Genomic DNA, 24,899 nt, shown 5'->3' with positions numbered 1-24,899 from the left:
TTGGTATCTGTCATTAACTTGCTAGGGGTGCAATTTCTCCCTGCATCTCTATTGTTAGTGAAATATTCACCCCAGTATTGATGGCCCATGAATACTACTGCAAGCTGGCCGAATTTCAGCTGCTGATAAAAGTCTGTTGAGACTAGCAGTCGTTTTCCATCCACCTGGTAGTTCATCTGTGCAGCCCTTCACTGGGATTGAGAAAATGGGTCTCTCTTGTGCTTTCAGTGCCTTTCTTTTGTGTTTGGCAAAAGTCACATCAGCAAAATGCAATAAAAAACTGAGTTTGCAGTGTGGGAAGATGGGCTGAGGAGAAAATAAAGGTGGTCTCAATGAAGAACAGGATGGGGCCAGTGCAGAAATCTGGTGGGTCTGGTGAGGTAGAGACTGAATTTCCAGTGAGGTGCTGTAGCAGGCTGTAGTGAGCTGTGAGACAGAACATGGGGAGGATGAGGGAGTGCTCCAGTAGTAGAAAATAGATAACATGTAAGTTCCTGGAAGAGTTTGAGATGAACTGCAAAAGTAAGATGAAGGAGAACCTCCAGAACTGAAAAAGCTGAAGAAGAAACTCCAGAAGTCTGAACTGGAGATAAACAGTGGAATTTAAATGTTCTCAGGCAATGTGACTTGGACTGGGAATGGGCTGTAAACATGACTGAAACAGGGCAAGTGCATGTTAGAAAAGCACAGAGAAATAAAAAGGCTCACAGTGAGAAACAGGGGCTATGGAGCTGGCCATGTAGAACAATCTTCCTGCCAACAGATATGTGCAACTCTTGCATTTTGTTGCTGTCTGTTACAGATTTAGCAAGAAGGTAATGGATTAGCCCAGCTGTTGGTTTGATCAAAGGCCCGATGTGGCCGATGTAGGTGCTGTACACGTGAGCTTCCATCACTCCTGAAACAAGTGCCACTCATGATGACGGATTGGATTTTGATTATTTTAATTCCTTAAAGCTTTGGTATTTCTCACATGCATAGAGAAAATAAAGTTTATATGAGATCATAACAGCATCCTTCCTAAAGCTGAGACATGCCAGAACTAGATTTGTGTGCACAGATATCTCCCTCTGTCTGCCTAATGTCCTAACATGTGAAACGAAAACACTGCTGTTTTACCATACAGGACCCCTGTAAACAATTACTGGTGTCTGTAAAGTGCCCATCTGTAATAATGAACTGAAAATCAGGTGTGAAGAATAGACAGGACTGTTTCCATATCAAGCTCCACTAAGAAAGAAGATATGAGGCTACGTATGAGTAAGGGTGAAAAGAACTAAAATATTGAGTAGGTGCTCAGTCAGTGAGTATAGATTTAGTAACTAGCCATGGTATTACTAGATACAGTATCTAAATGGAACAAAAATTGTTTACAAGCTTGCTAAACACACATACCCAGCGTATTTCTCAGAAAGAATGGAGCATCTATATATTTCCACTCCAGTCCTTGTAAGAAATTGTATGTTCAGCTACCTTGCATTTATTTATTCTACAGGTAGGTAAGAGATGACTGCACAGAATCAAGGCGTTAATTTTCCTTTGACATGAACTCTTGGATATGACCTTCAGTTCGTTTTATTCCTTATTTAAGAATAGGAATTCAAATTTAAGAAGGGGGATTTTGCTGGTTTTATTTCAGCAAAGCACTGAAGGTCTTGCTCTTCAGAGAGAGGGATACATTTTGGTACAAAAATCAGTACATAAGCAAATACTAAATGCTCTCTGTAAACCCCCTCCTGCCCCACCATTCCCCCTTTTCTTTTTTTCAAAAGCATTTAAGAATATTACTTAGGATAAAGACTATCTTTTCAGGAAGATTTAAAATGTTGTTGAATGGATAGCACCAGCTTTTTAATAATTTCTTAAATGGCAACTTTAGGTATTAATAACTTCAAGCTGTTTTCATGTATGACCCATTTTCTGACTCATAAATGCCTTGTTTCCTCACTCTCTAATTCACTTTATTGTCAACAAATGTGGATCTGTCTGGAAATAACAAGTGACCTGAAAGCTGCATTGCCCAAGAGACTGGCCCCACTTCTGCACGGTTCTTCCAGGTTATTCCAGAACTAAGAACCAGAGGAGAAGTGCAAAATGATTTGTCTTGTTTGATACATAGTAAGAAATAAATGAAAACAGGTCCCCAAAATTCATTTAATGAATTCTGATGAGAGCCATGTTTGTGTCATGTAGCAGCCTAAAATGGATGAAGTCTGCAGGTATTCTTTGTTACGGTCAATTTGATACCAGATTATTTGGGGAAGTTCTCCTTGTCCCAGAGAAATTCCTCAGGTATGTTCCTGCCAAATACTTGATCCTTTTCTGATGACATCAGAGGACAAATTTTAAAAAATAAGGACAAGACTTCTGTTCTGTGGGCAATCCTGAATCCCAGATTCAATGCCAGACTTTTCATTGCAACATGCTCTCTCTAAATGTGAGAGATTAAAGACTGTTTTTTTGAGAATTGAGACTCCCTGAAAAGTGTAATGCCAGATATAAGTTAGTCCAATGAAAACAGGCTAAGTAGAAATAAAAAAAGAAATATGTATCTAATGGAAATGTAATAAAGTATTTCAGTGCTTAATAAATCTGAAATCACTAGTTTTATTGTAAACCTCAGTTGTCCCAGCATAGTCAAGGAATGGAAGCTTCATTTACTGTATACTATGAATCATTACTTAAGAATCACTGCAGAAGGGTTTAGAACTAGCATTTCTGCAGCTGGGAAGTGACTGGTGCATGCTGTCCAATTGTGTTGTTTTTTTTTTAAAAAAAATCTTTTTTTGGTCTGTGTTAGGCTCTGCACTAAAATTTGCAGGGGGAAAATTAATTGAAGAGCTGCTTTTATTCTTTAGATTTTTTTTAATTTTTTTTAGATTTTGTCACTCTCAGCACTTTCAAGCTATTTTCTTTGTCTGTTTAATCCTTGGATGTTCTGAAGATGTGGGTTGTTGTTTCTACCATTAGACATATGCACAGCTGCTCTGCAGAAGGAACAAGATGTAAAAGATGCAATAAAAAATTAATTTGTCCTTGCAATCAGAGGCCCTGAGATAGGTTTGAAATTCAGTACCAGTTGAGATACTCAGATTATATTAATACTCATCCTGTTAGCTGAAGTCTAATACTGAATGGAATTACCACTGCACTGGAGTAATTACTATTAAATATGATTTTGCATAGATATAATCTATAAGCCCTAATTTCAACTGTATTTTTGACCAAATGAATTTGTGATGATGAGAGCATCCATAACAAATGGTCAAACTATTGTGATTCATTAATTTAGCAAGGCTACCTTGTAGTTACAGAGTATGTCTGAGGAGAATTGATGAATTTTAAAGTAGAAGTAGATAATGCATTAGGAATCTTGCTGCTAAACTTGAAATTGCCATTTTTATTTTCTTTTTACTTTTTAATTTCAAAATACTAGTAACAATTGCTTAAGGTCTTAGGAAAAAGTTTGAGCCACTTCAATTTCTTGTCTGAGAATATGACCTTTTTGCCTTTTGCATTTGCACACATATATCAAAGGATTTAAGTGAATTCTGACAGGTTCAGAAAAAAATACCTCCTGTCTCTTTAAACAAAAAAGAATCAAAATAATTTTTTAGAAGGTGCTTTGAATATTAATCAAATTTAATAAACCAAAACCTACTTGCAGGTACTTATTCATACATTAAAAGCTCAGCTAAGAGTTGGTGCCTGGTTTTGTTTTTTTTTTTGCATTTGCAGAGCTGCCCCTTATCAGTAAGTAATTCTCTCTCTCTCTCCTTCCCTACACCTTTGTCTCATCTTCTGACTCACTAGCACGTGTAGCAGCAAGCTTTCTCTTTGGCCCTGATGAAGAGTTCTGTGTAGGTACCTTTCCAAGCCTGCTGCTGTGTGTACACTTGCACCACCGTTCCATCCTTCAGGGTTGTGTGATCCAAAGAGTGCAGCTGGAAGGGAGCCGAGCTCTTGGGCAGGAATGCAGAGGGTTCTCCAGCAAGGTTACCAGGGTTATCAGCAAGTGAAAACAGGAATCAAGAATTTGTCTCATATGGCAGTTCCCACTGGGGTTTGTGGGGCAGTGCTGAGGCTGGAGAATGAAGAAACAGTTAAGACTTATTCATTCAGAATCTATGCACTGTTGGCTTATCTTTTCATTTTATGTATTGTACTTTTCAACATGACCTGACTGAAGCTGGTTTTGGATTCTGGATTTGGCAATAGACAATAATTATTTAGAATTATTTAACTTTGTGATCTGTAAATTCACATAAATATATATGTGAAATAAGGTGACTATGTTGCTAGATAGAACTGAAGAAGAAAGTACAATTTTGGAACTTACTGATGTTTCAAAATATTTTTATTAATTAGAACTAAATGAAAACAAAACCAGAAGTAAATTAAAGAGCAGGAGTTCATGGGCAATAATTGAAATATCTTCCTATTTGTCTAATAGAACACTTTTAATACCACAGAATCACAGAATGATCAAGGTTGGAAAAGACCTTCAAGATCATCTAGTCCAACTGTCAACCCAGCACCACCATAATCACCCCTAAACCATATCCTCAAGTGCCACATCCAGATGCCTCTTGAACACTTGAGACAGTGACTCCCTCACCTCTTTGGGCAACTTATTCCAATGCCTAACCACTTGTTCAGTGATTTTTTTTTTTTTTTTCATCTTTTGGAATCTCCCCTGACATAACTTAATGTCACTTCCTCTTGCCCTTTCACTTGAGACAGGGCAGAAGAGACTGACCCCTGCTTCACTTCAACCCTCTTCAGGCAGCTGTAGAGAGTCTTCTCAGAGTAAATAACCCCATTTCCCTCAGCTGCTCCTCATGAGACTTATGCCCTTTCTTGGACTTTCTCCAGCACATTCCTTTTTGAAGTGAGTGGCCCATAACCAGACACAGGATTAGAGGTGTGGCCTCACTGGTACAGGAGTACAGGAGACCAATCGTTGCCCTGCTCCTGCTGGCCACAGTATTCCCAGTCCACACCAGGATACCATTGGCCTTCTTGGCCACCTGAGCACAGTGGCTGTCAACCAGCACCCCCAAGTCCCTGTCCACTGAGGAGCTCTTGAGCCACTCTGCCCCAGGCCTGTAGTGATGCATGGGATTATTGTGACCCAAGTGCAGGACCTGGTACTATACCACATGCAGATATATTTTTGAACACATGGACTATTTGAAAATCGAGCATTACTTTTCATCATATTTATACCACAGTAAGCTTAGATGAGAACCTGGTGTTTTCTCCTAACTTGCCACTTGTTCAGGTCATTTTCTGGGAGACTAATGTCTGAAACAGTGTTGTAAGCTCTTGGGACCATTTAGGTGTGAGGAAACACAAAATATTTTGGGGTTTTCGGGTGAAAGTTGTTATAGCTGCTGGCTTTTGCAGGCCTAGTACCATGAGAAGCTGTGGGGCTGGGATAGGATCCTGCTGGTCTTCCCAGAACAGATTTGAGGAGGGATGCGCTGCCATCAGCTGCCAGCTTCATCTCCACTGAGCTGCTGCTTTCCTGCCTAGGTTTGGACTGGACCATGGTGGGTTAATAGGTTTGTTGTGCTAAGCATAGAGCAGCATCCACTTCAACATTCAGCTGTATGCAACAAAGAATATTTTAGCTAGAAAGGCATAATAGATGGGTTTTCTGCAATAGTTAGCCATTCAACTGTATTATGCAACAAACAGGAGTTCAAACCAGGGCAGATTATTTTCCCCTTCATTTGCAAGAGGCATGCATACCTGGAAAATGAATATTCAGCAGGAGTCCCTGGTGTCTAGTAGACTGGTATTAGGTGTCTCCCACATTAATGGGTAATATATTTTTAAACGTCATGACGGAAGTGTGGCTGTTATGTCCACAATGCTGTACATTTAATTCTGCATTAATTTGTCTAATAGACTTTTTCCTTCCTTTGTAACTTAAAGGGCAGGGAGCAATTACTGTCTACCAACAATAAAAAGTGAGAAGATTAATGAGGTGTTATGTTGTGGCACCTGTGAAGAACATTCTGTGTTGCTGTGAGGAATAAGAAATGCCTCAAATAGATGATATGGATTTGCCAAAGTGAAAGACAGCTCTTTAATGTATTGAAATAAAACTATCACCAACACAAGAAGCAAGTTTATGTATTTCTCATTGACCTAATTTCTCAGATATTGTTGCAGGTTACCCCAAAAATACATCAACAAGCTGTATTACAAACATGTGCAGTTGGCTACATAAATGTATTTCCTACCTATCATGAACCATGTTCTCTTTGCTTTCTCTTGATTGCATAATCAGCATATGCAAATTAATCTGTGAATGTTATCTGAATAAATAATTCAACTACTTTGGGATAATTTAGAGAATTTGGGTATGTAAAACGTACTATTTTCTGCTCAGTTAGGTCTGATGACTAGGAAACCTGCACACAAAGGAAGATCTGCAGGAAAGAGAAGATCTAGAGGAATGGGGAAATGAACATGATCTAGTTTTTCAATCTGCTTTTTACTCTGTTGTAATGTAACCATTGATCTGATCAACTGAAATCTGCCACTGAAGGAGTATTTTTTCCCCTGTCACATTACTGGTCACAATTCCTGTGGCTGGATTAATAAACCAGTGTGACCACATAGTTGAGATACTTTCTTCTTCACTTTGCGTTTTCTGGCCTCCTCCCATCTCAAGGCTTGTGACTGTATTTTGAACAGCATTAATTTTCTACTCTGGGCCTCAACATTTATGTTCAGAAATGAAAGGAGAGCCAGACTGCCCGTCTGGCAGCAGTTTACAGTTTCTATGCTTTGGACATAAAGAAAAAATTACAGCCTTTGTGGCCTTTAACACTAAATTTTCAGAGGTGATGTCCAAGAGTTACTTAGAGAGATGCTGAATGTTTATGGCTGTCCTTGTTTGAAAGAAGAGCTGTAGAACCTGAGAACTTTTCAATAATATTGAAAATCCGCTTGGTGGGGGTGTCTCAAATTGTGGCCTTTATATAATAATCTGCTCAGGTTCTGTTTCTTATTATTTCTTACATGGTTCTGAACTCCCCATCCCTGGAGGTGTCCAAGACCAGGCTGGAAAGGGCTCAGAGTAGCCTGGCTAGAGGAAGATGTCCCTGTCCATGGATGGAGGGTTGGAAAGATGATCTATAAGGTCCCTTCCAACCCAAATTCTGTGATTCTATGATCTTTCTAGCATATGTAATTTTCAGGTTCTGGAGAACCTCTATGACATACATAATCAGTAATTATATTTTATGTCACTGTGTGTTAACAGGGTCTGGCCTTAAAAAGCTAGGACACACCTAAGAACTAGAGTATATGGTATTGACAGACTCCACTGCTGTCTGTCAAACTCTAGCATGTTTATCTCATGGTTTTCTGTTCATTATTATTCACAGAATGACTTGGCATGCAAAGTTGAATTCAACAATTTCCAGAGGAATAGTGTAAGTCAAATATTTCAGCTGGATCAATGTTTCCTCACAAACTACTGTGATTTTGTGAGGTATCTTATTTCTGTGCATCCATCTTTCTTCCATTTAGACTGAAAGGACAAATAAAGCATGCTTCTGTAAGGTCTACATTTCCCCTATTAGGGTCCAGGCTGTCCAAGGCTGGAACTTGACATAATTTGTGTTTGGCTGCCTTCATCAGGCTTTTTTCACCTGTCCTTTGATTGGTTACACTAGGCCATGAGCTTTTTTCCCATCAGTTACCTTTGTTATGCTTTCAAGTATATGACTTTCAAGTCATATTTAAAAAAAACTTTTGCCTGGGAGGCAAATTCCTTGTACATGTACCAATAGAATCATAGGATAATAGAGTATCCTGGGTTGGAAGGGGCCCACAAGGATCATCAAACTCCTGGCCCTGCACAGGACAACCCCAGGATTTACACCATGTTCCTGAGAGCATTGTCCAAAGGTAACTTCTGTCACTCTTAGGCTTGGTGCTGTGACCGCTTCCCTGGGGAGCTGTTCCAGTGCTCAATCTGATATATTGAGTATTTGCCCCAGCAAATAAGGTTTATCTTCAGCTCCTTGTTTTTGTCCCAGAAATCTGTAGGAAGCGAGCTCTTGACTCTCTGGGTCAAGAGCCTTTTCTGAAAATCTAAACTAAACTGCTCCTGAAACAACTTCAGGGCATTCCCTTGGGTCCTGTCACTGGTCACCCCAGAGAAGAGATCAGTGCCTGCCCCTCCTCTTCCCCTCATGAGGAATTTGTAACTGCAATGAGGTCTCCCCTCAGTCTCCTCCAGGCTGAGCAGGCCAAGTGACCTCAGCTGATGAGGCTTCCCCTCAAGGCCCTTCACCATCTTGGTTTCCCTGCTTTGGATGCTAATAGCTTTATATCTTTCTTACATTGTGTCACCCAGAACTGCCCCCAGCACTGAGGTGAGGCTGCCCCAGCTCAGAGCAGAGCAGGACACTCCCCTCCCTTGCCCAGCTGGCCATGCTGTGCCTGATGCCCCCCAGGACAGGGTTGGCCCTCCTGGCTGCCAGGGCACTGCTGGCTCGTGTTCAACTTGTCATGGACCAGGACTCCCAGGTCCCTCTCCATGGCACTGCTCTCCTCAGTGATCTCACTCCTCAGTCTGTCTGTACATCCAAGGTTGTCCCATCCCAGATCCAGAATCCAACACTTTCCTTTGTTGAACTTCTTAAGGTTGGTGATTGTACAGCCCTCTAATTTATTTAGGTCTCTCTGCAGGAACCCTGTGTTACCGTACAAGTGACTGGTCACCAGTCTGATGTCACCCCATTCACTATAACCCTTTTTGCCTGACCCATGAGCCAGTTGGTCACATGTCTCATGATGAGTTTATCCAGCCATGAGCTGGACGTGGTGTCCAGAAGACACTGTGACAAACCATATATAAAGCTTTAATAAATCTGAAAAGATTATGTCAACTGGCTTCCCTTGATCAGCTAGGTGTGTTATCTTGTCATAAAAGGAGATTAAGTTTGAAAAGCAAGACTTTCCTCTCATGAAATAATACTGACTGTGACTGATGTATTGTCCTTCAGGGGTTTTTCAATAACTCCCACAACAATCTTCCCAAAATTTTACCCTAAATATGTGTATTTATTAGTTTGATTTGATGAAATTGGCTTAAGCACAAATGGGACTGTATGTTCAAGAACTGTTTTTCTCTGGGCCCTGAACTATGTACTGTTAGTCCAAGGGACTGCAGAGGCTCTCTTCCTAGGGATTTTTGGGACAAAAACAAGGAGCTGAAGATAAACCTTACTTGCTGGGGCAAATACTCAAGCATTCTTACAAGTAGGTGTCAGATTTTCCCAAGTGCCTCATTCTTTCTCGGCTGTCCATCGTGTTTTTGGATTTGGCACCCTTGCCAAGTCTTTTCTTTCTGTACTCTTGCAAGCAGCTGGCTCAGAGTTTCTTGGAGATGGTGGTAATCTGTTTGGGAAAATGTTTTTGTCTCTTCTGTAGCTGTTTCAAGAGGTCTGCATGCACTTTGATGAACTTCAAAGCACTACTTTAAGTAGTCTTTTATTTCACCAAGGTTTATTTTCCTGTGGCCTAGAGCCCTCAGATTTCTTTGTTGTGACCACACGTGGCTGTACCAGTGTTTTGTTTCAGAAGTTCATTTTGAAATGCAGTATGGTCCTTAAAGTAACATTTTAAGATTTCATTCTAAAGAAATGTAAGTTGGCATATTAGATTGGTTTTGGTCGGATTTTTTGAAACAATGGTATCTAAATTATAATACTGTATTTTGAAATTAGCATTCCTAGTTAACAATTTTTGAGGGTGATTTAAATGAGAAAATTTAAATATTTCAAGCATTTTTCTTAAAAATATCTTGTTTATGGTTGATCTTTGAAAGATTTTCCAAGGAATTTAATGAACCTTTGGATAATTGGTTAAACAATGTGTGTATCCTAAATATTTGGAAAGAGGGCTTGCCCCAAGAATAAAAGGATCACATGAGCACTTAGAAGTTCTATAAAAGCACTAAAGAAAGATTTATGACTGATTCCTGCATTTTTGCTGCTACTTACCTTTGAAATAGTTTGGAGGTAAGTGTAAGAATCTGACAGCACTTCCTGAAATACCATTTTCCAATCTATTGAGTGCACTTAACCTTTTCCTTTCAGATGGTTGGACTGTGCTAATTTATCTGAGCATTAAAAAAAAATAAAAATAGCCCGGTGTCTGGGTAATTTTGGAGAAGTTTTACTAGAGTGAAACCTGGAGAAAGTACTTCCTCTTGATGTGTTATTAAAGGATAAACCTCAGCCTTTTCACAAAAGCCATATTATAATTCTAAGACTCTTATAAGAAATGCAGGGGTGCAATTTCTAGCCGAGTCCTTGAGGGATAGAATAACTTTAATAGAGACAAGGATGACTGGGAATTTCTAAAAGCGTGAAAGCTGTATAGGATGTACATGAGATTGTTAGCTGAAGCTGGCCTTTTGGTTTGTTAATGCTTTCAGCTTTTCAAACCTTTTATTCTTCAGATTGTTCACACTCAAGTGAGATATCCTAAGTGCACACTTCCAGAGTGTTTGCCTGCTGAGCACTCCACTTTGGCACACTTGTGGGCACAGCTCATTGCCACACTTCTGTGGCCCTGTTGCTCCTGTCTCCAGAGCCACACAGCCACACAGCAACTTGGTATTGCTGCCAGAAAATCATATCTTATGCAGCGCCCAGGGACACTTTGTCAGCAGCTTTTTCATCAAATTTGGCATGCTTTAAGACAGTGGAATGAGGTTCCTCAGATTATATGAGTATTCATGCAGCAGAGTCTGGGACTGAGAGATGGTGCCAGGGACAAATCGTGCCCAGGCAAAACTGTGCTTGGCAGGATGTAGAAATGGGCAGAAAAACCCTAAGCAATCTGACCAGTCATCATTTTATATCTTAGGGAATTTGATAAATTTTTTTTTTTCCCCACTGGTGTTCCTTAAAGAGTAGAGGGATTATCCAATGAGCAGGGATTCAAAAGATACACAAAACCAATAATTTGCAGAGATTTTACTACAGAGATCAGACAATAACATCAATTTTTAAATAATCAAAAGTTATTTGCCAGTTGTTACCAGTAGCAGAGGTCTGCAAATGGGTCACTTGAAATGTAAGTATGTAAGAGAACATTTTTCTAGTGCTGCTTACCACAACAGAATCTGAAACATTAAATATTTCTCAATTTCTAAGGATCAGTGCACTATCTGGCCTTTGGGAAGGAGAAAACGAGTGATCAAGTACAGTAACTGGAGAATTACTAAGTAGAGGAAAGAACATCAGAATAAGAAATAGTCTAAGTGAAAGAGAAGATCATAAGTGAAATACAAACCAGAGTAATCTCTTGTAAAAAAAGCAGATTTTATTCTGTGAACAGAAAAACACATGAACAGGACAATATACTGTTTTAAGAGAGATTGGCAAGGCGTCTTTCAGATTTTTATGCTCACTAAGGGGCAAGCAACATCTTTATGAGAGCAGGAGAATTAAAAAGAAGACTGAAAGAAAGGATGGAGACAGAGTGGGTGATGTGGCAGGAAAGGGATAGGAAAATGTGTACCAAGAGAGAAGCATCTGAATTGTTCTCCAGGCTGACTGGAAATAGCTGAGGGAAAATTAGCTTTATTTCCATCAGAGGACTTGGGCTGGCCATGAGGTAGTGATGCAGCAAACCGTTCACAGAGAGAGGCTTAATAATTGGAAATATTGTAAGGGCAAGTTAAAACAAGTTCCTGTAGGGCAGGTCTAGATATACAGTCTTCTAAGTGATCTGCCTGTGCTTTACTGGATGCTACTATACAGTGAGTGCAGACTATAATATTTCTGTGGGTCTGTTGACATTACTTATGTCACATTGAGACTGCAGGTTTCGCTTCTGGTAGAGATCTCAGCAATTTCTCCTTCTGCTTAACAAGGTAGAACAGTACCTTATTTTTTGTGCTGGTTATGTACATGTTTTTTTCTTTGTGAATGTACATTGCAGGAAAAGAAAAGTTTTGGTGTTTGACTATATTTCTGTCAAATTTTTAAAAAATATTTCTGCAAAATGGAAATCCCACTGTAAATATTTCTTTCCTTGAAAATTGACGGAGACAAATTTTCTTGTCTGAACTTTTTCTTTGCAGAAACTAGATTTCTGTGGTGATTTAAGTAGTCTTCAAAATATTAATAGGAGAATAATGCTTTTTCTTATTTCAGAAATTAAATTCTGGTATAAAATAGTATGGAATTTATCACACGTTATGGCTTGCATGGCATTTCTTAATTGGTTCTTCTAAGATGTAGTTCTGGCCTTCATTTTATCCCATGGGCAAATTGTACTGGCAAACAAAACCTCAGGCTATGGGGAATGGTTACTCTGAAGGCTTGTCTTCTAAGAGAAGCAGCCCCTCTCCAGGGGAGAAAAGACAGAATTGCTAATCATATAAGGTGAGGCCCTCTACATAAATGACATTTCATAACCTTACATATAACCTTACAATACCTTACAGATTAAATTACATTACAAGTATTACAAAGAAATATTTGTGATTTTTTTTTAATATATATTTTTTTATTCTAGTAGGACTGACTTGAAAAACTTCATAGTTTGTCTTATTGATAGTTGATAGCACTTACAAAGAACTGCTCACCACAGGATTGCAAAAATTTTAAATTCAGCCTTGGTAAAAAATATATAGTTATGTGCTTTTATGATTAATGAGTTATATGTGGTCAAGAGATGGCAATACTCAAATCTTTTTTAGTTATAGATCTCAGTATGTGCTTATGCAACTGCTGGGTCAGGTCACATGAGGAAAAAGGATTATATCTAAATACTACAGAAGTTGAATAATCATGGCAGACTGGGTTGCTGGGGTAGAGAGGGAGAAGAGTGGAGCCATCCAGTCCAGGACATGAGGAAAATGAGTGGTGAGACAGAGAGAGAGGAGAGCTTTGGATGAAATGCCTTCAGGGAGTCTGGGCATCAGGGAAGTAGCCAGGCAGAGTCAGGCCAGGCAACAGAGGAGGGAGGTTTGTCCTTTCTAGACAGGGAGATGAGGCTGGAAGGGGAAGCCCAAAGGTGAAGGTGAGCGTAAGAATGGGACAAGTGAGGCTGGATGGGCCAAATGAGAGAGGCAGACAAAACATCTGTGGAGAGGTTCCCACTGGCAGCAGTGGCAGCAGCCTCTAAGAGCTAAGAGCTTTTACTTCTCCTAAAATAGAGTGGAAAAAAGGACTTGTAGTGTCACTACATACAATAGTTAGTGGGTGTCACTGATATCCTTCCTCTGCTGCTGAATGGGTGATCTGTCATCCCGTGCTGCATTAACACAAGTGAGGGGTCCACCAACATGGCCTTGCTGTGCTGTCTGTGACTCTGAGAGGCAAGAAAGGTAACATTTTTGTTTTCCTAGATGTCCTCTTTAAAAGGTGAGAAGCTACACATCAAAAAGCTATTATTTGCAAACTTGTAATTTTATTAAGCCAAATATAAGGTGACCTGTGCAAATCTTATTTGGTCCCTTTGTGATTATTATTATAATTATTTCCATATTTATAAGGTAATTATAAGTGGGCTGCCATTCCAATATATGAAAATGATCATCTGTGGAATGTGTCATACTTCTATAGTGGAATATGTCACTGTAAATTCTCTACTCATTTTTCCCAAAGGCTGGTAACTAAAAAAGGAAAGAGGCAAAAATTATTATGTGGAAACAGCTGATTTTCTGGCCTGAAGAACTAACTTTCTGACTAATTCTGCCACAAATGCTTCTGTAAAGATCACAAATCATTTGCATCAAACTCTTCACAAGCATTCTGGTGTTGTAATTTTTTTCTTGTGCAGAATGGAAGTCCTACAGTCTGATTAATTTAAGTGTTGAACATTTGCTCTTGCAATTGCAGGCAAGAAAAGTAACACTCTGAGAATTCAAAACCTATTTAATGGTGAGTACTTAAAAACTCAGGTTGCCCATAACTTACTATATACTTTTGACCTTAGTCTCTCTCACCAGTCTCTCTCACCTTTCAACATAGAAGAGTATTGATTGGAAAAATACATTCATTAGGACCTGCCAGCTGCTAAATTGCTACAGGGGCATGGAAATACTGGGAGGAAATTAATTCTGAATTCGGACAATGTGCTGATAGTAAGGCATCAGACACTGAGCAGTCATGGAAAAAAGTCCTCACAGACAGAGTAGCTGCTCAGTTAATAAATTCCTTTTTATTTCGTGCACTAATGAGCTGTTGCCCTTTGAAAAGTATGGTCACATAATTAAAGATAGCATACATATATACAGGACAGATAAATGAAGGTTTGAATAGCATTTGCAAGATGCAGTTCAACCATTCTATGTTTAAAATCTTAATCTTTTTTTAAGGTATACTTGCATAAGGAATATGTGTGGGTGTTTCTGCATTCACCTTATGTACAGAAAGAAATTATTAAACTTCTCTGCATAGGGGAAAAAAAAAACCCAGAAAATTGCTATTGCTTCAGGACTGTTTCAATTTTGGGCTATTCCACAAAGTACAGCTACACCACCATTCTTTACTTAAGAAAAATGAAAGTGACCCTCTGAGTGAGCTGTAGTTTAGATGCGAACAGCACTGAGAAACAGAATGAAAGAGAATCAATTTCTCAGTATTTATTTGAAAGATTTTTTTTGTATGAATTTAAATTTCAGACCCATAGAATTGACAAATAGACTGAGAGCTTTCCTATTTTGAATCCATCCCTCACTTCCCAAGAAAAACTTCCACATTTTTCAGAAAGCTGGGCAAACTTGTGTCTTTTCAAGGGAGTCTGCTGCAAAATTTTTAGCTGACATGTGTGAGCCATGGAAACTGATCCAACTTACTGGAAGTATGGGAGAGGGAAGTATTGAAAACATCTAAATTCAGGTATTATACACATGAACAAGTAGTCTGGGCTTCTTTACTCTCCCATCAGTAGAACCTCCAGGAAATGTGTCTGGAGATGTGGGCCACTCACTGACAGTGCATAAGCACATCTCTCTAGACTTCAATGCAGTCTGCAAATATTACTGACAGATCTGAGAATAAGGGACTGAAAGAATGTGCATGTAGTGACTTTAGATAGTTCTAGAGGTCATTTTGCTGCACACATGGAGTGGTTTAGTTTTGGCATATCCAAATGTAGCATTTCAATCACTCATTTTAAAATTAACCAGAGTTAAGAATGAAGGAAGATGATAAAACTAATGCCAAAGGAAATGTTTAATTTCATGTCAAATAAGAAGTTTTGATGACCTAAGAAGATAAGCTTTTGTTTTCATGTTGCCAGAGCTTGTCTTCAGCACTACTGTTTCTCGGTCAATACAAAGATATTTTACACAAGTTTTTAAATTTAAGTTGCCAAATTAAACTGTATTTTATTTTAGTTATAAAGAAAACATTTCAATGTCTTCTGAATATGTTTTCTGTTACACTGTGAAATACCATCAGCATTTAAAGATTATTTTATTATTCAACTTTCATGTAACTTTATTTTCATTGATTTTTCTTACATTTCTCTTATGTCAGTTATATTTTTTTCTTTTTTCTGCAATGAGACCAGTCAGTTTTCATTTGGTTTCCTTGTAATTCTTCTTATTTGGCCTTCATATATATCTTCTGTTATTTTTAAAGTAGTTCTTCATATTATCTTTCCTCATTCTTTTATGTCAATATTTCTTCACCTCATCCATTCACTACATCAGCTTGGGGATTTCTATGCAAGTAGTCCTGTTGAGGTGTCCCTGCACTCAACCCAAAGGAGGAGACAACATATGAGCAAAAAGCCATGAATTTAATGAGAATAAGTGATCAGAGGAGCATTTCTCTCTTAAGATGGTCTCTTCCCATCTTGTCTAGGTGTCAAAGGAGCTGCTGTGCAACTCTGATATGGTGATCTTCCTGGTTACAATTTGTATTTCCCTTGACAGAAGGACTTGTGAAGGCACAGGCAGCTGTCAGGGCTGTGGGAAAGGGCTAGCCATGCATTCCATTTAGAGGTAGGAATTAAAGGCAACTCTTCCTCATCCTACAGTTTCTTTTCACCTAGGAGTGTCAAACTTTCCCAGCTACGTTTATCCCATTCAGAAACTGTTGGTGAATGTGAATGTCAAGTTCAGTGAGGCACTAAGCTGGAAGGGACATCATTGTTGTCTAAGGGAAATGTTTACTACTCTTAGTTTTGATGCTACACCCAGGGACATTGCTGATCATCAGGGAATAAACTGTCACAAGAAAGCTCTGCATATATTTTAGTTACCTAAAAAAAGTCAGGGCATGGTGCAATGATCAGCATGATGGCTCTTACTGCTGAATAGCTTCATACTCCCAGGCAGTGTTTGGCCAGGTTAAGTGGCCCTCTCCTGACCCAAGGCATGGGAGCTATGCAAGAGTTCTCTTATGGTGTCATAGACAAAACCATCCTGTTTTGGGGAGGAAGAGAATTTAGTTGAGTGTGTTGCATGTGCTCAGAGCCATGTATCAGGAATCATCGACAGGGAGGTCTCAGGGTGAGCCCTAGCTGACCTTCACCACCAGTGGAGTGTCAACCAAGGAATGATGCCAGTTTCTGTCCCATTGCTGGAGCTCACCTTCATGGCTGTGTAGCCTGTCTTCTGCCAAAGCTGGCTTGGCATGTGGTCATGTCCCATAGATTCTATCTGGCCTAAAATATCCTGTGATTCTGTCCATTTGAGATACAACTTCATGTAAGACTTTCTCTCTCCGTTGTCAGGTTGTAGTTAGCTTAATTACAGCCCTATACATTTTTTGATACTTTTTTAAGCCAATATTTTCATTTGGATGCCATATGATTATTTTTCAGATTAATTTGAGATACTTTGAGAGTACAGTTTCGAGGTCCTTAATGTGGCAATTTTATCTTTATTTATATACTTGGTCAGTCCTATTGCAGTACTTGAGTTCTTGAGATGTCTCGTAAGTTTTTTCAAGCACTTAGATCTGTTCAAATAGTATTTCATAAACATTTTGCCCCATACAGAAGTTCACTTTAAAACAGCAGATTAATTTTATATGGAATGGCAGAATGGTGTTATTATAAGTCAAATGTGTGGAAAAGCATTTGTACTAGATCTTGACTGCTTTTGAAATTACCACTAGTTTTGAGACACCTTACCCTGGGAAATTTCAGGCATTCTGGTAAGAAAGACTCAGCAGCTTCAGGATAGAGTGTAGTCTTTGAAATTAAAGTCAGAAAACTAGAATTTCTCAAGGTGTCTTTTAAAAATATTGATATAATTTTCACCTTAAGCCCTCCTACTATGATACCTCTTATTTCAGGTAAAGCTGGGGTTGTGAATAAGTTGGGCCTTATCTCACTGATGCATGGCTTGAGTAGTTTGGACTATCCTAAATTCATTCTGCCTGCCAGTCAGATACTCTTGATGTAAAAAACCTGAGTTTACCTTATAAAACTGTAATTGTCTCATGCACACTTCCTTTTTACTTTGCAGTCAATATAAGGTTAATAATCTCTGATTCAGAGCTGCAGATGATGAATGAATGTATAAAGCAGAGGTGTCTTGTTCCCTTACACACTCATCGAAGTGTGAAACATGAAAGGGAGTGTGGAAGACAAGTTTGTTCTGCTCTGTAGGTTCCAAACACTTTCCATTTTATGTCTGCTGTGTTATTACATTTGGAAATGTGCATTAAATTCTGGGTTTTTTTTCGATTTTTGATCTATTCTGGTTTTGTGCAGGCCTTGGAGAGAGGGCTTTATCTGGGGTTTTCTTTCTTTGTGATTTGTGGGTTTTTTGGTAAACATAGTTGGGAAGATCTTTTAGTCTTTTATTTTTTTGGTACTGTTTGCATAGATTAGAAAGGGAATTGCAGAAAAGGTTCTGCTCTTGTACTTTGGGAATGATGGTCTTGCCAAAGTCATTAAGCTGGGTTAGGTTGTTGTGCTATGTCCTCCAGAAGACCAACCCTTGAAACCTAACTGAAAACTGGATGAAGAGCGTACTGTTATGTTTTGTCAGGACACAGCATCAGTGGTCTGTGATGTACACTAACTAGCAGCTGGTTTCTGGATGAAATCTGATACGTTATTTTGATTTAGCAATCTCTATTATTGGGATCCTCGTTTCACAAAAAGTTTTTCTCCTCACCTCCTCTAATAATTACTTGACTTAATTTATTACCAGCTTTTATTTCCACTGTATAAATGGAAAGAATGTAATTTTTGGGAAATATGGGGCTAAGGGTATTTTAGTGTGCTTCCCACTGTGGTTCACCAAAGCCTGAATGTGATGACTCTGCAGGGCCAGTTTGCAAAACCTCTCTCAAGTGCTGCTGGAGTGGAACTGATTCTGAGGGCGGGAAGCAGCAAGGTCATCTTTAGATTCCTTTTGCTTTGTTAAGCCTGTGTTAACAGATTTATAGTGCTCTTTCCGTGCTGCCAGTTTGTGTGCAGGGAGGCGAGGGAGGCCCAAGTCAGGTTTGTCATGTGTGGGCATTGCGAGCAGCAGGTGTGAGCAGCAGCAGCGCTTCCCTGGGATCCCTGGGACCACGGACACTGGGAATCCTGCAGGGAACAAGCTCTCCTATTGCTTCTGCCTCCAGCCTCCCTGTGGAAAAGGAGCCTCCTGTGACTGAGGATGGACAGGACCTGTGGGACAGACTCCATACAAGCATGGAAAGATACCTGTTTTTACTGCGTCTTCCTTCTTAGGAAGGAATGTTCTTTATGCAGCTTATTTTCTTTGGAGTGCACATATTTAATGAATTTATTTATTTTCTCTACATTAGGAAAACCTTTTTTCTTTTAAGATAATTTTTGAGTAATTTTTGAGCTTTCCTAAGTATAACTTCAATAAAAAATGTGTTTGTGAACCTAGGCTAGATCTGAAAAAGTATGAAAATTTAATTCATCTGGACTGATAGTGATGACTGATACTTTCTGGTATTTCTTAATTTTAGTTTTATCTATGAAAGGGTTTCCTTTTGTATTCAACTGGGAAACTAGGATTGCTTTAGTAAGCATATAATGTTGGAAAACTGCTACACACCTGCAAAAATATATAATTGTTTTGAAACTAATTTTTTTCCGTACTGTTTTTTAAAGTGCAAAGTTTTAGTTTCTTTGTGCTTTTTATGGATATGAAAATAATTCTGGGAACCTTATCTTGTATAACATGCATAGTTGTATTAGTTTTAAAAAAAAATTCAAAAATTATGAGTATCTATCAAGTCACCATGTATACCTAATGGATTAGTCTATTGCTGTTAAAATTATATTGACACTTATTAGATTGCTTTCTGGATTGCTTCAAATATTTAAAACATTCTTCCGGTTATGTGCACCTGTGAGTATGTATTTTAAAGAAGCCTCAACATGGTTTATTTAAACTTACACTGACAGAGGTGATAAAGCTGCAGACACATGAGAATGGGGTGGAGAAGATAAGAAACAACAGCTTTGATCAGTCAGTGCTCAGTAAAGAAAAAAAATAAGTCAATTAACTGAGGCACTGGGATAAAGCATATTCAAAGGAAGGGTCAGGACCTCGAGAAGAATGAAAAATACTAGCTGAGTTTGTTGGGCTGGAAAAGGTAAAAGGTAGTTATATGTATAATGTATGTGTTGTATCCATAGTAATTGATTAATGACACTGTATTAGTTTTGGTGCTTTTGAAATTTTTAATTTTTTACATGCTAACATCTAAAATATTTAAGGATTTTTTTTTTCCCTGCCTAGTTTAATAGAATCACATTGTCAGTTGTGACATTCTCCACTTTCCCTGTCTCACTAAAAAACAAGAGATGTGTCATGTCAGCATTTAACCCTTTACAATTCTTCACTTCTGTGCAAGTTACAAGCAAAGTAAAAAGGTTATTTAAGTAAGTGTTCAAAATTAGCTGATATATAAGTCTTGGCATTTAAACATTGGGTTTAAAAAAATGAAGTTTTCCTGAATGATGCCACTAGCAGTTTCTGCTAACTTGGTAAAGCCTCATGTTCCTCTAATAACTGGTATATTTTCATTGAAAAGCTTTAAATTAATATCATATTTGGGGGCAGAAATTATATATATATAAAGTCTTAAGGAGATGGCAGAGAGGAAATGTGATTGTGTCCAGGTACCTTTGGCTGGTAGAAAGCAGTTGAGAGGTACTGCAGCAGGAGATGTTAGGGAACTTAGATGAGATGTTAGAGAATGTGAATGTTAAAGAAATCAGAAAGCTTCTGTGGAGTACAGGTTTGGAGCAGGAAGGTGTGGTTGGTGCCAGATGTCTTGGTTCATCAAAGCAAAGCAAGTTTTGCTGTGCTTAAGAAGGGTATATGGCAAAATTAGGTATGTAGGAAGAAATCTGAAAGAGTCTTCTAGGTTCAAAACCAGGATATGTTTATTTGAGAAAATATTGAGACTCTGGGGAGATAAAAGCCACCTGTTTACTAATCAGCAATTAAAGCATGCATGTACGTGGATAATTACTATTAAGAGTAGGATTCTTCATGCTTTAGCTTGTCTGGTGGTGTCACACCCCATGGTATTTGTCTCCTGGACAATTTTTAGCACAGACTCTTACTGGAAAGCATGTTTTGCAAGAACTGTTTGCCTTCCAGGGGCAATCCCAGAGTTCACTGGTGATTCCCTAGGCAATTTCACATCCTCTCAGCTTTGTGTAGCTCACCTGCAGCAGCTGCCCATAATAACCTCTTACGAGGTTCAGTGCATGTGAATTCATTGTTATTTACAGATAGATCTGTTTGGTTTTCACCTGCACATCCTCCTGCACATGCTGGTCATGTGCATGCCTAGTACACATGTGGTAACATCTGTGTCACTGGAACAAAAATTTTTAGGGAACAATTTTCAATACGCTTTTTTTTTTGTTGTGCTAAAACAGCTTCAGTAATGAGAAAAGGCACATTTTTGTGCAGTATTAGATCTTGACAAGTGAAGGGAAGCTTTCATCTCTGATTGGACAGTAACACTTGAAAACAGCTTGGTTAATAATTTAGGTGTATATAATATAATAATTTAAGTTAATAATTAAACTAATTCAGGTGCAATCATAAGTGATTTTTGACTCAGATTCTCAGCCTAGCTGCTGATATCTCAGTTATACTGAAACCTTTGGATGGGAGCAGGTACACAAAATAGTGCGGGTTTCTTTTTGGTATTTCTTTTTATTGTTAAAAATTTGGTTAATTTATCAAATAGCTTTTTTATTTTTCAAGGTACAATGCCCAATAACTTCAGGCTGATTTATGAGAAATTGCCCTGTATCTTACTAATTCTGCAACTTTCCAACTAAGAGAGAGGGCAGTAGATAATTTTTTTTTGCCTATCGGTTGTTTTCAAACAAACTTCTTTCTTACAACCTGAAGCAGTGGATGAAGCTTGACTTCCCTGAAAGAACTATGCTTGTTTTTTTTGTTTTGTTTTGTTTTTTTGTTTGTTTTTTTTGCTATCAACAGGCCGAGCTCTGATAACAGGCGCCACGGCATCCGGGAGAGGATGTCCAGTACCACGGAGAAGGGGAGCCTGTCCATGGAGTCCACCAAGGAAACCCGGTACTGCGCCGTCTGCAACGACTACGCCTCAGGCTACCACTACGGGGTCTGGTCCTGCGAGGGCTGCAAAGCCTTCTTCAAAAGGAGTATTCAAGGTAATGAGCTGTTCAAGTCACCTTTACCCTTTTAGACCTTTTAGTCTCGAGGAAACTGAAGACACTTGTGATTCCAGCCTGACCCCGGGACAATGACATTTACTGGGTTTTCATTAGCAGTTGTTGCGCTCTCCAACACAGTTTTAGCTCTGTACTGGATGAATGCTTTTAGCAGGTATAAAATATGTTATTATTAATCCAACATTAATGGGGAAAAGCAAAGCTTTTCTGTATCATCTTTAGTATATCTGACCCTGGTGGTAGTGAGAAATTTGATTTAAAAATCCATGTTGGATCAAGATGATCACACTTTCAGGCTGAGCATCTCTCTCCTCTTATCCAAGGCATTTTTTTGAGAATTCCCTGTCAGATGATTAATTCATGCTGATTGATTTATTAATCTTAATTTAGTGCTCCATTAGCCAGATGGTTCAGTCCAAATCTTAATTCCTTAAAGATGCTAGATGTCTTTTGAGAGCCAGTATTGAAAAAGAATGTTTCCTTGATGAAATATTATTTGTGTCTGTCAACAAAGCAGGGTTTTCAACTGTACGCAGAATGGTTTAGTTCACAGTCTTGTTGTGGTTAAAAAGGCTAGTGGAGTAAAGGGCATCTAATAAAAACACTGTTAATTACTGTGACAGAGATAATTCTTCATTTAACTGCCTGTTACTTTGTGGAACGGATACTGCTTTTTAAAATCTGTTTTTATTTTTTTTTCTTTGTTCAATATCTCTTAAAATTACTAAGAAGTAATTATAATTCTACTGAAAATACAGGTACTGTTCAGTATCTAAGTTTTTAGAGAAGAAAATAAAATAGATTTCTTCCATTTAAACAGAAAAAAGGTAAAGTGCTGTGCATTATTTAGTTTACTATAGGTTTTTAAATCCCCAGTTGATACATAGGGACAAAAATTTCTGTGGCCTCTTTTACTGAAGTAAACATAGTGTGGAACAATTTTGCATCACATCACAAGGTGTGATTATTGCCTGCTTTATTGTATGACTAGCACAGAGGTGAGTTAAATAGGACTTCCAGCATTCAGATCAGAAATTTTTCCCCCCCTGAAGAATGAATGACTGAGGGGTAGACATTGATGGAATTATTTGAATGACAATGATTAGTTAATAGTTGCTCATATTTTTGTTTGTCCAGACACACTGAAATGATTTTTAAAAGAGTGAGTGGTTAGAGCCCAGAGGTCAGTAATAAACAACACTGAAGGGAGAAAGGGTGAAATGCCTTTTTTCTTCACATCAGAGTAATTTACTTTAACTTGCGATGTCAGGAGAACAGCTCCCTTATTGTGTATTTGTTATTTTTCCTTTTCAGTTCCTCTGACCAAATCAGAATTATTTTTAGGCTTTTGAAATTATGTCCTTGTGCTTGAACTGAACTAAGTCACAACAAAGTGGAAATTGAAATAGCCTAAAGCAAAAGTGAGAGTTATCAAGTAACTGTCAAGCAAAGGTCTTCAGCATTTGGCCGTTGTGGAAGAAAAAATGAATCAGTTTCATTGAACTTCTGCTGTCAGCACTTGGTGGTTTTACCCTGGTCTCCACATAGACAAATGGTGTGGTCCACCACACTGGATCTGTTTTCTATTTGTGCTACACTAAAGACTAGTTTGTAAATTTGTTTCTTTCTATGTATATATATTTAAGGTAATTTTTAAGTAGATAAGCTTTTAAATCTTAAGTTTCCAGGATCCCATAAAATAACTTTCGTGATCTATAAGTCATGTTTGCTCTAATTTAAGCTCCTTGCTTCTTGCCCTATGCCCTGTGGGCATGAAGAGCGCTTGTTACAACAACCTTTTACATAGTTGAAGACTGCTATCATATCTTTTCTCAGTCTTCTCTTTTTTAGACTAAACAAACCAAGTTCTTTCAGTGGAACATGCTTCCTAGACTTCTGATCCCATTTTTTAAGCTCCTCTGTACTTTCTCCAGTTGATCCATCTGTTTTGTGATAAAGTTATTGTAGAAAATGACATGCACAAGTATAAAGAAAATAATTCAAGAATATGAGTACTTATGAGAGAATTCTGATAATTTGATCATAGAGGGTAAGAAAAGTCTTCTGAACTTATAAATTCATAGCTACCCAGTCTTGATGAACTAAGGTAATTTTTGAATTTTCTAGTGGATTTGGAAGAGATCTCTATTTCAGAAATTACATGTTCTCATTGAACATGTGTCCAATTTATGAAAATGAAAGTAATTTTTAGATTAATAATAGATGTAAAAAACATGCATTTACCTTGCAGATGCTAATAATTTTAAATATGTTGTGATCAGATAGCTAGGAATGAATGCTACTTACATGCAGGTATATTTATAGAAAGATTTGTGGACTAAATATTATTGTATATATTTTTGAGTTATTATATATACTGCATCATATATATGCTCTGCATTCCTAAAATAAAAGGGAAAAAATTCCTGTGCATCATATGATCAAACACTGTTGAGGTTCACATGAAGAAAAATAAACCAAAATGCTTTAAGCAAAGATTTTTGTTGTTTCAGCAAAGATAACTGTGCTACTTTGTTCTTTGCTAACCTGTATTTCTCAATACATTCGTAGATGCAGAGATGATAATTTCTGTATTTCTCATCAGAGATTTCATAGGAGAATTGCTGTAATGAACCTTGATGTTCCTGTCAGACTGCATACAAACTTCCTACATTGTTCTTAATAGAACCACAGGAAAAAGTAAGGACAGACATGAAGAGGCTGTATGTGGTAATGAATTACCTCTGTTATCTTCAGTGATATCGGAGGTATCTATATTTACCTGCTTTAGTATATACTGAAATTTTATGAAAACTCGTATTTGCATTGGAGCTTACCTGAGGTGAAAATAGATAGCTTCACTTTTATCCAGGCTATTTTGAATGTTCCTGGTTTTGTGAGTTTTAAATGCTAAGGTGTTTTTCATTGTTGTCAAGTAGTTAAAGCTTAAAGAGGTAACCTGAATTAGAAACTGTGTGTGCAAGTTTTCAATTTTGTTTAAACAACAGATGGTTTGTGGAAAACCTGAACTGCCTCCTGAAATGGCCTGTGTCTGTCTACTTTGATGGTTTATATCCCGAAAGTGATTTGGGACCTTGTTTTGAGAAACCTCAGTGCAAAGTGATATTAATGTACAATCTTTCATGGGAGAGAAAAGTCACAGGACACCAAGGAGACCACGTTGCTTGGTGATAGAAGAGTGTTTTACTCTTCACCTAGCATATGTAGCCTTC

The 24,899-nt window shown here is 38.2% G+C and overlaps 1 protein-coding gene across 1 annotated transcript in view; it reads left to right on the top strand.

The window, feature by feature from the left end:
- The window catches only part of ESR1 (estrogen receptor 1), a 161,179-nt gene that overhangs the window by 62,361 nt on the left and 73,919 nt on the right, over nt 1–24,899 (top strand). Inside the window, exon 3 of the mRNA XM_014263581.2 lies at nt 21,455–21,645. Coding sequence (XP_014119056.1) covers nt 21,455–21,645 — 191 coding nt within the window. The remainder of the gene's footprint in view (nt 1–21,454; nt 21,646–24,899) is intronic.

Source organism: Pseudopodoces humilis, chromosome 3 (genome assembly GCF_049639895.1).
Source record: "Pseudopodoces humilis isolate 2021_Gansu_Grassland_sample_001 chromosome 3, ASM4963989v1, whole genome shotgun sequence".
NCBI lineage: Eukaryota > Metazoa > Chordata > Aves > Passeriformes > Paridae > Pseudopodoces > Pseudopodoces humilis.
This window is presented reverse-complemented; position numbering and strand designations above follow the sequence as displayed.